General features: G+C 43.8%; 1 protein-coding gene across 3 annotated transcripts in view; it reads left to right on the top strand.

The window, feature by feature from the left end:
• Positions 1-12,938, top strand: part of KIAA0040 — a 29,758-nt gene extending 16,820 nt beyond the window's left edge. For all 3 annotated transcript variants that reach the window (XM_080937005.1, XM_080937004.1, XM_080937003.1), the window contains one exon: positions 9,412-12,938. In XM_080937005.1, coding sequence (XP_080793131.1) covers positions 9,542-9,847 — 306 coding nt within the window. In that variant the 5' untranslated portion in view covers positions 9,412-9,541 and the 3' untranslated portion in view covers positions 9,848-12,938. The remainder of the gene's footprint in view (positions 1-9,411) is intronic.
• The last annotated feature ends 1,542 nt before the right edge of the window (positions 12,939-14,480 follow it).

The following is a 14,480-nucleotide window of genomic DNA, read 5'->3' as shown; positions in this document are numbered from 1 at the left end:
TGGCCTCTGTGGGCACTACAAGTACATGGCACATGGATAAGTAGGCAAATGAACAAATACATAAATAAAAATAAACATTGAAAATGTGAACTATTTAAGATCACAAAATACATATTACCAGGAGTTTTCCATGGGATGTGGCACATGTGAGAGTTCTCACGTGTTCCAGGGAATTATTGGGTGAGAACCCATCATCCTAGCAAAACAGGTGAGAACCGAAGTCCTCCGTCTCCTGAGAATGGTGATCACATAACAGAGGAGCTACAGCAGAACCGTTGCCTTTTGCTGGGATTAGATTGACACCTCATTTTTCCCTTTGGTAGTGCCAAGGCTTTGAATATATTTCTAAACCTCTGATGGCCTCAGTTCCCTTGATGAAAATAAAAGGGATTGATTACCTTGAATTGTTGGATTAAACCTTAATGTAAAGACTTGATAACACAGAGAGGGAGAGGGAGAGGAGAGAGCTATGCACTTAGCAAGAACTCAACAAATGATAGCGTCTGATTCCACAGACCACCTATTCTCCTGAGGTGCTGAGACATTTGCCAGCTCTGTCTGGAGGCCTTGGCCTTCTGAAGTATCCAAGTCAGAAGCCGGGTCAATTGAGAACAAGTGGGTATCTGACTGTAACAAAGAAGAGAAAGGCCAATCGTGATGTACAAAACAAGAACAGAAAACCCAAGAAAAGTGATCCTGGAGGTCAGGAGGGCTGAGGAAGGGAACGGAGAAAGGGTGGATAGAAATCAAGGCAGGGAGATAGCAGAGAGAAAGAGCCAACTGTAGCTGCCCTGGTTTCCTGGGAGCTGCTCAGTGCACCCTTTAAACCAATTCAGTGAAGAACAGATCGAACAGGGATCCGAACGGGATGCTTTCCTAATAAAAGGAGGCCATGCATACTATGCCGCTTTGTGCTCCTCGGGGTACTGTGGCGCATGCTCCACACATCATCTGACTCCTTTCACCTAGAAATGTGTTCTCCCGTAAGCCACTCAAAGACGCTGGCAGTCCACATTCCACAAGGCACTGTGCCAGGCTTGGGGCCAAATGCTGCAGCACAATGAATAAACACCCCACCCTCTAAGGCAGGTGCCAGAGGGAAAATCTGAACATAAACCATGGGTGAGAATGCTCCCAGACCCTCTACTATGTAGGCAGCAGAGACAAAGTCCTTCGTTATACATTTCCTGGCTTATGAGAAGAACGGTTAGGAAACATCTTCCTTATAACTTGCTCTGGGCTGGAGATGCTGTGTTCACCACATGAGCACGGCTGGACATTTCAAGGAATCAGAGAGATGTGCTTTCCAGGAAGTGTGCCTGAGAGCAGACCAAGAAGGATGAGCTGTGTTCCTGGTCCAAGGTACAAATCCTTTGGAGATAATACAATTAGGATGAACAGAGAAAGGGCAGGATCAAGACAGTGAGAAATAAAGAAAAATCAAGGGATTGGAGATTCCAAACCTTCAGTTTTTACATAATAGAAAATCAAAGAAAGTCCAAATAAAACCCATTTTAAACTCTTTTCTTTGTTCCTAAGTCATTTGCTAATAATTTTCCTGGTATCATCTTCAAGAAGAGGCTATCTCTGGCTTTCCCCGTAAGTCCAAGCATAGCTTAATTAATACCTGATTGATTGAGAGATTGACTCCTTTGAACCTGAAGTGAAATGGAGCTTTTTAATTTTCTTTTTCTGCTGAACCTGAAATAGAGCATATAGTAATTAGGAAAGGATCCCTTGTTATCTGGAAGTCCCAGCTACAATGGGCTCTTTGTAACTGAGCACATGGTAGGTAGGTGATTATTCAGGAGCTGATAAAACATACACCACTCCCTACTGCTTTCCTGATAATGGGATTTTCATGGTCATTATTTCCCTCTCAAATAAATTTTGTGGCTGAGGAGCTGACTGAACAGTGCTAAATGGGTGGGCAATTATCATCAAAGTTCAGCTCCTGCTGGGGGCACTGCACCTTTCCTAGTGTCCATCTGTACTTCCTCCTCAGCGACCGGAATGACTGACTCATGTCCAGTCAGTTTCTCACGTGCTTTTTCAGAACTCCTGGGTTAACTTCATTCATTCACATAACTACCTGCCCAAATCCGAACACTCAAACAGAACAGCCAGGCAAAAGGCCCTCTTCTCATAAAATAAAGGAAGACTTTAAACATGTACGTCTCTACCAGCAGAAAACCATGTAAATAGGGATGAGAAGAGAAAAGGAAGGAAGGAATGAGAGGATAGGTAGGATAAAAAGAGAATAAAAGAAGAGGAGAAGGAAAAAGAAGATAGTGAAGAGGAAAAGGAGGAAGAGGAGGAAGAAGAGGAAGAAAAAGAAGAGGGAAGAAGAAGGAGAATCAGAATTAAGAACAAATTTCAAAGCAAGACATATCATAAAGGCCATGAGATAAGATGGCAGGAGGAGCCCCTTGTTGAGGTATCATTGCAGGAAAATCTAAATTTATTTGTGATAAACTCTGAGATTACATGGACCAAGCAAAGAGATAGATGAAGTTTTGAGCAAGTAGAGAGTCCCAGGGTAGGACACAATGAATAAAACAGAAAGGAATGCAGTGCAGCGTTAGAAACAGTAACAGGGCTGTATGATAGAGACAGAAAACAAATGATTTAGCCAAGGTAGATATGATGAAAGATGGGGACCAGATGATGGAGACAGAGACCAAATGATGCAGCCAGGGTAGATATGATGATGGTGAGTACTAGATGATGGAGACAGGGACCAAATGATGCAGCCAGGGTAGATATGATGAAGGTGAGTACTAGATGATGGAGACAGGGACCAGATGATTGAGGCCGTGGCAGATGATGGGGATAATTTGTGGAACCTGTTATAGCATTTATCTTTTACACTTCATGTGATGGAGTGACATGGATCATAAGCTAGGGCTGGGAGCACAGAGCCCTGTTCCTGTGGGTACATGAACTAGAGGAAAGGAAACATGGAATCAGATAGACTGGATAGGAGGCTTCAGCAGTAACCCAACTAACAGGGAGCATTGACCTAGCCTTGGAGGTAAGGAGACATGGATGGGTTTGAAAGGTACTTTGGAGTTAGAATCCAGATGATGGGTTCATTCTTTTGCTCAGCTTAAATGTTAAAAGAAATCTTTTATATGTCAAATATTCATTTATCACCTATTATATGATAAGCACAAAGCTAGTTCTTCAGGTCACACAGAAGAGTGTTAATCGCTGCTTTGAGGGGTCCAAAGTGAGTACGAAAACAAGTCAGCAAACAGGAGTATTTGAGACTTATATAACCTTTTCAATTTTTCTGAATTCTTATAATTTCTCAAAGAAAACAAAGTAATAAGGCACTTTGAGATTGGGGCTCTAGTATGGAATTGCCTCCTTGAGAACTCAGAAGAAGAAGCAGTCAGTCCATGGGGGAATAGGAGATCTGGAGTCACACCTCAAGGGGAGGCCTGAATATCCAGGAGTCCTCCTGAGGTTGGAGGGAAGAGCTGTGAAGACATGGGGAGAGGAAACACTGCTGAACATGGTGATGGAAAAGCAGAAATGATCCTAGGATCTTAGGAACAGAGAGGGGCTAGCATTAGGGTAGATGAGTCTGGGGACATAGAGGAGCAGGTCATAGAAGAATGGCCCTCCGTGCTAAGGAGTTGACATCTCTATATCACCATGGGTCAAGCAGTGGGTACAAGTCACAGTGTGAGTCTAGAAAAATTAAAGGAAGAGAAAAATTGGAGACCAAGACTGGTCTGAGCACTGGGATGAATATATCAAGGGGTTTGAATTGGGCACACCTCTTCCTTTTAGGACTCTTTCCTTGACATTCCTCCTAACACCCACAGGGCCTGAGCTCACTCTCTAGGCCCTGCTTCAACTTTGATTCTCACCTTTGGCATGTGTGCTACCTCCCGCATTCCTGGACATCCCTGTTTTCTCTCCCCTGTTCTGTGCCTATTATCTTGTCCAACCCAAGATAGCTGATGAGCAAGCTTACATTGATACTGTATTGTCTTCTGAGGGTCCTTGTCCATACTTCTGTGCATACATAGATCCTTGTCATACCCTCGAGTCCCCTCTGCAGAGACCACTGTAACCACTCCCTTTATAGACGTGAGGACACATTTGGGATTAATCTCCACTTAGTTGTCGAATGTCTTCTGTGAAGAATAAGTTGCCTGGCCACATCTCTCTTGTTCATGAGTCTTAACAACAGTGTCTTGGATGCAGATTGGCATGTACTAGCTGCTGAATAAGTACTGTGGTAGAAGAAAGAGGGGCAGGAAGAGGAGAGGGTAGTGTAAAATGGACGTAACAAAGTAGACTTGGGTACCACTCCCCACAACCAGGTAAGTCTATGGAGAGAGGATGAGTGAGATATTTCTGCCTCCAAGTGATGTCCATTCACATTTCTGAAATCACTAACTAGAAAACAGTAGTGAGTGGGATGTTTACAGAGAGCCTTCATGCGCCAAGAAAGCTAGAGAGAGGAAGAGTGGCTCTTTTAAAGGCATATCAAAATTATGATATCAGAAACACACTAAAAATTTAAAAGGCAAACCAAATCATCATTAGCCAAGGAGCCAGGAGCTGTTTACTTTAGCTAGCAAGCCCTTTTGTCTGAGGTTAAATCATCATATTTATTGCCTAGCTAGACTCTGAGACATTCTCCCAACTGGTACAGTTATCTCTAACACTCTAGAACTGTCTGCACTATTTTACAAGTGAGAACACTGAGCCCCAGAGAGAGAGAGAGAGAGAGGCAGAGAGACAGAAACAGAGACAAACAGACAGAGACAGAGAGACAGACAGAAAGGGGGGCTGACATGTACTACCCTTGTGGAAGAGTCAGAATTCACACCAGGATATCAGGTCTCAGAACCACCTTTCTAAGATAAGGCACTGAGGTAGCCTGTTCTTGGGTCAAAGTAGCTAACCAGGACTGTAGAACTCATCACACGTGTGTTATAAGCAGTATCAATGTAAGCTTGCTCATCAGCTATCTTGGGTTGGACAAGCTAACTGCTGCTATGGGAGAAAAGAGAAAAAACAGAACTCAGTACATTCCCACAACAAAGGTGTTTTAATCAGCAGTTGAGTTCTGCCCCATATTAATTCAGAGACATCTTCATCTCTGTAGTCTCCAAGCTACTGCTGTCCTTCCCTGGCCATATGAATAAGTGAAACAGAGAAGACCTTGCATTTTTACAAAATACTACCTAGGTGCCAATTCTGAAGGACTTCTCCGGAGAAGGAAGTGGCATGCTAAGAAGGTGAACTAAGAGCAAGAAAGTACTGGTCCTGGTCCTGCCTGTGCCAGTTGCTAGGGGTTGACCTCCAGCAAAATTGGCTCTAGACTTCTTGTTAACCAACTAAAGGAGTTGCACCGATGGCCCATCTCAAGGGTCATCTAATTCAGGAAGTACATTATAATAAAGCAACCTTTGGTTAGTGTCTTAGTTAGGGTTTTACTACTGGGAACAGACACCATGACCAAAGCAACTCTTATAAGGACATTTAATTGGGGCTGACTTACAGGTTCAGAGTTCAGTTCATTATCATCAAGGTAGGAGCATGGCAGTATCCAGGCAGGCATAGTGCAGGAGGAGTTGAGAATTCTATATCTTTATCTGAAGGCCACTAAAGAAAGACTGGCTTCTAGGCAGCTAGAATAAGGGTCTTAAAGCCCATGCCCACAGTGATACACTTTCTCCAACAAGGTCATACCTCCTAATAGTGCCACTTCCTAATATAAGCATATTCAAAACACCACAGTTATTTTTAAGAACTCTGGGTACCTTAATGATTTCAATATGGATGATCAAGTTGTATTTTTGTTCAAAATTATAAGTGTAATTGTAGCACTGATTCTGGAGAAAAATACCATCTATTTTCTTTCAAAAATCAAATTCTAGTCATATTTCATATATGTATGCTTTAGGGCAAGAATGAGCCTTCACCTTTTATTATAACTACTTATATGAAACAGTTAATTAAATTAGGGAAATATGATTATTTTTATAGTGTCCAGGGCTGGGTTTTAGAAACAAACACAATGTTTTGCAAGCAGATTATTTGCCATGATCTAGCAGGTTTTGCACAATGCAGTTTTTAACAAGCATTAGACCATACCTGTGTGCTCCAGATTAGCAGGGTAAGAGCTCTAACAAAAATACAACACAGATCAACAGAGTCAATAACCACTGGCTAAGGCTCTACACTGAGCCCTCACAGCCAGAGAAGCTTGTTTTATAAATGGTGTGATATCATAACACCGGGGATTTTGCAAGGTGGGTGGTTTGAGAGCTGAGACAAGGTTTGCGAAGCCAGAGTTGGAGGGAGAGATTAGAGATGGTGGAAGTCAGGAACTGTTCACTGGGGTTCTCTGCAGATAAAAAATGTATATGTATTTACAGACACACATGTGTGTGCATGCATGTGCAAGCATGAGCTCATGCATTCATTAAGAATCCTCATAGGAGACCAGAGTTAGAAGAAAGTAGAACCCAGAAACACTTCCTCATGTCTTGCAAGCTCTCCCCCTCACATCTGAAGAACATCCTAGCTAGGCTTTCTGCCCCAACCTCTCCACCACTATCTCCTCTCTACTGATACCATTACCTCCTTAATAGTGGGAACTGGGCTGAGAAGTAAGGAGTGAGAAGCAATAGCTCAAAGCTAGAATTAACCAGTCGTTACTGGAGATAACCTGTTGTTTTATGGATCATATTTGTATATTTTATAGTTTAGAGAGTGCACGAAATAGACTGGGCCATTTTGATCCCTGCAACATCACAGAGATACTCATCAGCTTCATTTTGTAGTTAAGGTTCAGGAACATGCCACGGTCAGACAGATTCTTCTGAGGCTCAAAGCCCGGGCTTCTGGCTCTTGTATCACTCTTTTTCTCCACTGCCTCACACCCAGGCCGATAGAAGAAGCTTATGGAGAAACAGCAATGAATGAATAACTCTTTCCAGCTATACACTATAGAGTATTGTAGAGACCAATAATATTTTGTTCTAGGGGACTGAAGGTAACTTTCCCCCATTCTCATTAAAAAACTTACACCCACAAGCACAGCCTCAAAGAATGATCGATCGGCACCTATTGTTTACTTTACAAGAGTAGATGAATGACATTTCTGTGTGGTGATACTTGAACGCAACAAAAAGATCCAGTCTTCCCAGAGTGACTTCCGCTGTGTGACTTCTTTTGTGTACTATCCCATGGAAGCCCTAACTTTTCATTCATACCACTAAGGAGATATTTGATTGTTTCCTGAAAATGCTAATAACACAAAGCTCATAAATACTAATGAAATGCTATAGATTAGCAGAGCTCAGCAAGTAACCTAGGGAGCCTAGACAAGAATTCTTAGATTAAAAAAATATAAAGAATATTTTTTAATCGAATTTCCCCCAGACTGGGCTCCCAAATGTTAATGAGTACTCTTTCTGGCTGTGTGGAGAGCTGACTCTAATAAGTACCTTTAAGAATGCAGAAGTGAATTATTGACTTAGTTTTAGTTGAAAAGAAATCTATTTATTCAAAGGCTATTTTAGGTGCCTCGGGATGGACGTGTTTAAGACAAAGGTGGGAGGGCAGGGGAGCCTGGGACATTGTGATAAACACATAATTCAAATGCATGCCTCTGTTTCAGCCAACTAAGCAATCTAAGTTGGAATGTGCTTATTATATTTGTCTTTTATGACACAACCTTCAATAATAATAATTGCCCCGGACTCTAAAAGCTGGTGTCAGAAATTACAACTTTGTTATTCATTGCTGAATCCCCTATGCCCAGCACAGACTTGGCACAAATCAAATGTCCAATAAATGTTTGTTAACTGGATAAAGGACTTTCTTACAATATTTCCCAGAGCTTTGGAGATCTGTGATCTTTTTCTAAATGTCAGCTCAGATCACAGGGACTGTTACAAAGCTCCCACATGAGGCCCATCTCCTCCCTAGCCACCATCCACCCTCTCACTCATTGTCCAGCCTTCTCCTCTCCCACCCTGAGCTTCAAGGTCATTGGAAAGCAATCTCTTGTTCCATTTACGTCCCACTCATCGACCAGCATGAGATGTTTAAACATAATTTTTGCCCAGAGTCCTCCATCAAAAGCCTGTTTATCTCTAAAGGCATCCTTAAGTGGCCAAATTTCCCTAACACTCTCCAGGAGCTCAGTCTCCTTCCTCTCCATGATGCCCTTCTCCTGCCTGCAGAGACCAGCACCACCTGATGTAGAAGAGTGTGGTGTTGATGTCCCTGAACGTGAATCCCAGGATCCCTTTGTCCCAGTATGGCTATGTGGAGGATCAAATGAGAGGACACCACCCAAATCTTCCCACCACAGAATGGGAAATTCACTCCAAATGAACTAAAAATACTGTTAACGTAAGACTGAGGCAAAGCAAGGGATCATGGCAAAAAGTTGGGAAATTTTAAGGAGGAAAAGTCCTGTGTAGTGGATGGGTCCTACGGAGTTCTGGCTGCAGCGATGGTTAGTTTTCTCTTCACTCTGAAGAGAAATCTTGGAATTGGAATGGAGTGCAGGCAGATCCATGTCATGGGGTGTCCCTAGTCCTCCCAAGGGCCTAGGCCACACCTCCAGTAGGAGGACATGGCCCCAAGAGCACACTCTTCTTTGTTGCCATGTTGAATTTTAGTTTAGGCTTAGCTTTTCTGTAAACCTGTGCTGAGGAGAGAGTTGGGTTTTGTTCTGTTTCTTTGGGGATGTGTCTCATAATGAGATGTCAATCTCTTTGCAGACCGCTCTATCGTAGACTGAGATAAATGCTTGAGTCAAACTATGGAATAGCCAACAACTGTAAGATTCTGCAAATCCTGGGCCAATTGCCTAAAATGGGTTAGTTCTGTACAAAGGACTAGGAGACCCAGACCAATGCCAGTGAACAGTTCATGCATTGGAGATCCAGAGCCAAACTCCCTAGATGAGTTAAGTCCAGCCCTGCTGTTCACACATCTTGTGACTTGTGCCCCACCTTCAGCTGTGTTCCTAGGGCCTCAGACAAGGAGCTACCACATGGGAAATACATGTTCATCACCTGTCTGGTAAGCTAGGGTACAGGAAGAGAATTAACCAAAAAGCACATGGTGTAGACACCGATTAATTTATTCAACAACTGCTGAGCACCTAGTGTATACCAGGTCTGACATAATAATATCAACTTTTTAACCCTAAACCCAATATCATTTGTATGCATAGTGAGAGCAGGTTAAAGGTTATTGATGTATTCCCTGTACTCTGTTTTTTGAATGTTAGCATGATTTCAGAGAACTCTGAAAGTCATTGATTCCTTCTCTTTTCTAAGCATAAAGCCTCTGACACTATGAAAATAATAAACTGTCGCTATTGCATTTCTCTTGAATTGTCTGTTTTACTTTCTTCAGGTGCTCCTGGTAGCATGCCCAAATGTGAAGCTGAAAGAAAAATCAATTCCAAGTGGCTAACCCCATGTTCTGTGGCACCGAGAGCTTGTTAGAGAATTGGGATCTTCTGGCCCCACACTAGCCCAGCACCATGGAGAGAAACAGTTCCTTCTTCAACTCTATCTGGGAAACCATCCGGACCAGACACGAGCGAGGGGTCTTCAACACCGTGTGTCTGGCTGTGCTCCTGGGTCTGCCCCTGGTGGTGGTTCTCACCCTCTTCTTCATCTGTTGCCATTGCTGCTGTAGCCGACCACCCAAGAGCAACCAACAGCCAGACCAGAACAAGAAGAAAAAGAAAAAGAAGAAGAAGAAGAAGAAGAAAGATGAAGACCTCTGGATCTCTGCTCAGCCCAAGCTCCTTCAGATGGAGAAGAGGCCATCACTGCCTGTCTAGTGAGCAAGGAAGCAGAGCTGAGCCTCCTTCCAACTACAGAGACTTAGAGGCGCCTTTCAAGTGATGCATTCACACCCACAGAGTACTCAACCAAGGGACAAATTTCAGACTGAGCATCCCACTGGGTGGGAGCATGTAGACAATTCTTCACCATCTCGGCAGCTATGTGTCCAGTATCCATGCTCTCTGGTGTAGCCCCAAGCATGTTCTTCAGTTTCTGGTATACTCCATCACAAAAGCACAGAAAACATGTATACGTGCATCTTAGATGGCATTCAATTTTGTATGTATTATATGTATGTACATTTGGACAACAGGTACATGGGACAGGATATTCTATTTATCACGTGGCCATGTAATATGTATTTTGCTCAAATACACATATTTGCAGAAATGTCTTATAGGAAGACATTCCAGTTTGGGCACAAATTCACAATAAAGCAGCCATGATGCAAGGCATTATGCACTGTCTATATGCCATACAGGTTAGAGATGGGTGCTTCCTGTTCCTAGAGCTACGTAGTATTTTACTGGAAATACATTTGGACATTTTAGGAGCCTGGTACAGTCCCCACCTTGGTGTATATAGACACAGACATAGATAGTAGTTTCTATATGCTTCTGGGCTTTTGCCTGTACCTAAAAGTTTAAAGTATGGCTCCAAATCCACTCAAAGCTCTTTGCTTGCAATTCATGACAAGGTCCTCATTACCTCTGACAGATGTTTAATGTGGTCCAAGACCTCTCGGGGGCGTTACCCCATAACTATTCAGCAAGGTGCCCTTTTCTAAGCAGTGATGAACAGCTCTTGGCAGTGACCACGAGAAAGCTATGGAAATGCACATATTCACTGCATCGGACTGCAGGTGTGTCCCCATGAGTTGTGTACAGAGATGGAAGGGTAAGTAGATGCCTCGCAAGAGCTAGCTATAATCCGTGTGACCAAGGGCTTTCAGAGAGAAAACAAGTAAGATAATCCCAAGTCCAGTATAACAGCCACAACACACACACACACACACACACACACACACACACACACACACATACACACACACACACACACACACATGCACCAGAATCAATCCCCTGTATTTGTACCAGTGCAGGATGCGTTGTGGGTGGGAAGGTAGAAGCCATAGTTTAAATGAAAGATAAAACTGTAAAGATATGTGTTGCCATTTATGATGATTTCAGGCAAGTACCTTGTACACAGTAGGTACACATAACTGTGGGTGGATATGCAATGATGTTCAGGATAAATTTGTAATACCTCACAATTCCCCAAGTGGCCTACTCTTTTAAGAGACCCTATTAACTGCTACAGAAGGTGAGACAAAGCATTGAGACCAGAGTTGTGTTGACATATGGGCCCTGTGGTACCTGAGGCCATACCATATTCTGAGTGGAGGAGAGCCCTTCCTCCCCAGAGGTAAAAAAAAATAATAAATTGCTAAGCATTTTGGTTGTTTTGTATGTATTGTGGCCATGTTACACAGGCAGAGAATTCCCAGCTTGGAAGTGGATTATAGTCTAACAGCTCATTTGTGCATCTACTGGGAAGTGCTATAAATATTGTTCCTACAGAGACCATTACAGACAGTGGAAAATCACCGTCTAATTAATGGCATAGCCAAATTATGACATTATAGCAGCAGAAAAAATATCCCAAAATTGATGAGACTGTATGAACGGAAAGTTGTACTCTATTTGGCCTGTTGGGCTGCCTGCTACCCATGGCTCTGCTCCCGATGTGCTCCAGGCCCTGGGGGGGGGGGGGGGGCAGCTACCTAGTGCTGGCTCTTTCCTGTCTAATAGTCACACTCACTCGCTCATCCTGCATATCTCAATGTCTCTAGGCACTCAGCTGCTCCACCCACAGGCCTCTTTGACCAAAGCAACACTTTTGATTCACTGTTCCCTTGTCACACAGGGAGCTAGTTGTGGATTACCTGGCTATCCTCCACATGTCACAGAATGATCAGGCTTCCCCTCTTCTCTGCCAGTTGGTACTCACCAGATGCCCTTCCCACTTCTCTCAGTCATGCTAAGACAGAAGACTTGGGGGTAGAAGTGGAGGCACAGCAGAGATGGGATGTCAGATACGGTCTGTAAGGATGGATCGCCAGGATCAGGGACCATACAGATTACACGGTTTCCGTGACAACTGGCTGCCAATTTGTATTAAGACAGAAGTCAGTTGTTACTGATTGCCATAACAAAGCCCCTGTCTCTGAGCACAGTGTACCTACTGCTTTCTAATCAAATAGACTTGAGCCAGTTCCTGACACAAAGCGTCCAGAAAGGTAATTCCTAGTTGCTTCTACATCCTGGAATCCAGGAATCCCAACCCTGACTGGATCAGCACTTCCTGTCACAGACTCTCTGACAACCTTTTTAGACCACTTAGGATGGTGCAGGGCCATAGGATAGGTCCTCCCGTGGATGCCAGGGGGCAGAAGCCCAAAGTGCTTGGTGTCCTGACCCTGCCTCACTCTTTGCCAGTTCTTGTATTGCTTTTTCTTCTTGGACCATGCCAGGTCATTCTTTTATGACTCAACACTTTTTTCCCTCAGCCCATCCCAGAGTTACCATGGACACAGTCATGGGGGAGGGTGCTTGGGACCTGTGCCTACTTAATCCATCTAGGTAAGTTAATTGAAATCATAAGAGGCTCCAGGAAGCTGGGGGAATGGCTCAGCAGTTGAGAGCACTTATTGCTTTTTTAGGAGACCCAGGTACCAGGCATGCATGTGGTACACATGTATACATGTAGGCAAACCTCTCACACACATAAAATACATCTCTTTTAAAAATTTAAAAAGAAGATCCGTAAAGAAGAGACTTCTAAACTGGCATGGGCTTGGGCATGGGGGCCGCCCCATCCATGCTGGACTTCTGGTCTGCCTTGGTCATTCTCAGAAACAGTCAGAAGGGGTCTTCATCCATTGTTCAATGGACTTTTCTGATTCCTTGGGAGGAGGAAAAAAGAACAGGAAAATGTAAAGAAAAGGCAGTCACTTTTTTGAGAGGACAACATAAGTGATCTAAGCTGTACTGCATGTGTCAGGGTTTCGTTTTCCGCAAAATTCAAATCCATATAAAAGTTTATTTAAATATTTTGAACGTGAAATCATTCTTGTGTGTTGGAGTGAGTGTCTGACTTATCACTGAGATAGTATTCCCACACAGAATTGACAGATGCTTGCTCCCTTTGCCCGACCTCCTAGAATCTCAGGTCTGAGGACCAGGAATGTGGCATCTCTCCCTTCCATGCAAAGTAGGCAAGGTTGGAAGCTGAACTGAGCCAAAGTGGCTGCAGAAAACATGCTGATATTCCCTAGGGACGCTTAGAAAACATTTCTCCAGTGAAGTCAGTATCTATAGGAAAGGGAAGAAACAACCTTTGGGTTAATCTGGTGCCAAGAAACAAGGCACCAAGGACCACAGCAGTAGGGACACAGATACCTGCATCTATGTGCATGTATTTATTTATATAAGCACATACGCCCTTTTTCTAAGTCAACCACAATTTTGTGCGAGTTAGAAAATGAAGTGACTTAGATGCTCTTGATTTCTCTCCCAACAATGCTAAGTAGGTGCTACCTAGAGTGCGGGCCAACAGAGGCAAGATGGCGAAATGTTCTCTACCGGCACTGCCCAATCTGGTACTATTAACCACATGTGGCTTAGTTCATTAAAATTAAATTAAATTAAAAACACAGAGCTCAATTATGCCAGCCATATTTCAAGCACTCAATAGCCACCCTATGGCTAGGAACACCACCCCGAATGACATAGGCTAGCATCTAGTGGGAAGAGTAGTCCGATGTGGACACACAGCTGTGTTGTTCTAATGGAGGCTTGAGAGGGAAGGCCCACAGTGCAGCTGCACGTTTCCTGTCTTGCCCAAGGCAGGCTGTTTCACGGTTTCAGCTTTTCTCCCATCATTCCACAACCATGACAACCGCGGAGTGAGTCTTTTTCATTCTGCCTGCTATTCATGTCTCCAGGATATCACAAAAACTTCCAGTGCAGAGGCGGGGCTGCCCAGAGGGCCTTAGCGCTACTCCCAGGCGCCTGCTACGCTCACCGATCCTTACAGCTCCCTCCATGAGGACCGAGCACATAATGCAATCATCCATCAGCTTTCTCAGCTCACTGGAGTACTCCGCTGGCTGCTTGCTCTTTGGCCTTAAGATTGTTCCTGAATTCAAAGTCACAGGCATACAAGATTGAACAAAAATCCCTTCGAACAACTTACTGTCCCTGTCATAGGTTCAACCTATTGAAATGTTTTCAGATTCCCATGGGGAATCTCACAATTTATTCAGTAATGACAGTGCATATATATCAAAGTATTTAGCTTTTACTAGGTGCCAAGTCCACGGAGGCCCACACAGAATATTTGTCCTGGAGGGTCCCAATCTCCTAAAGGAACCACAGTGTATGTAGTTGCCACTTTCTCAGAGGGACACCAAGACTGGCACCAAGTCAGGCTAACAAAGAGTTGTACTGGGTGATCTGAGAGAGGAGGCCACCAATGGCTGAACGGAAGGGGGTCCCTGAGCACTGTGGGCTGGCACCGGACTGGCACAGTCCAGATCCTGAAGCCTACACCACTTCTCACTGCTCA

This window comes from Micromys minutus (assembly GCF_963924665.1).
Source record: "Micromys minutus genome assembly, chromosome: 1".
Lineage (NCBI taxonomy): Eukaryota > Metazoa > Chordata > Mammalia > Rodentia > Muridae > Micromys > Micromys minutus.
The sequence above is the reverse complement of the archived record's forward strand: the minus strand, read 5'-3'. Positions and strand labels throughout refer to the sequence as shown.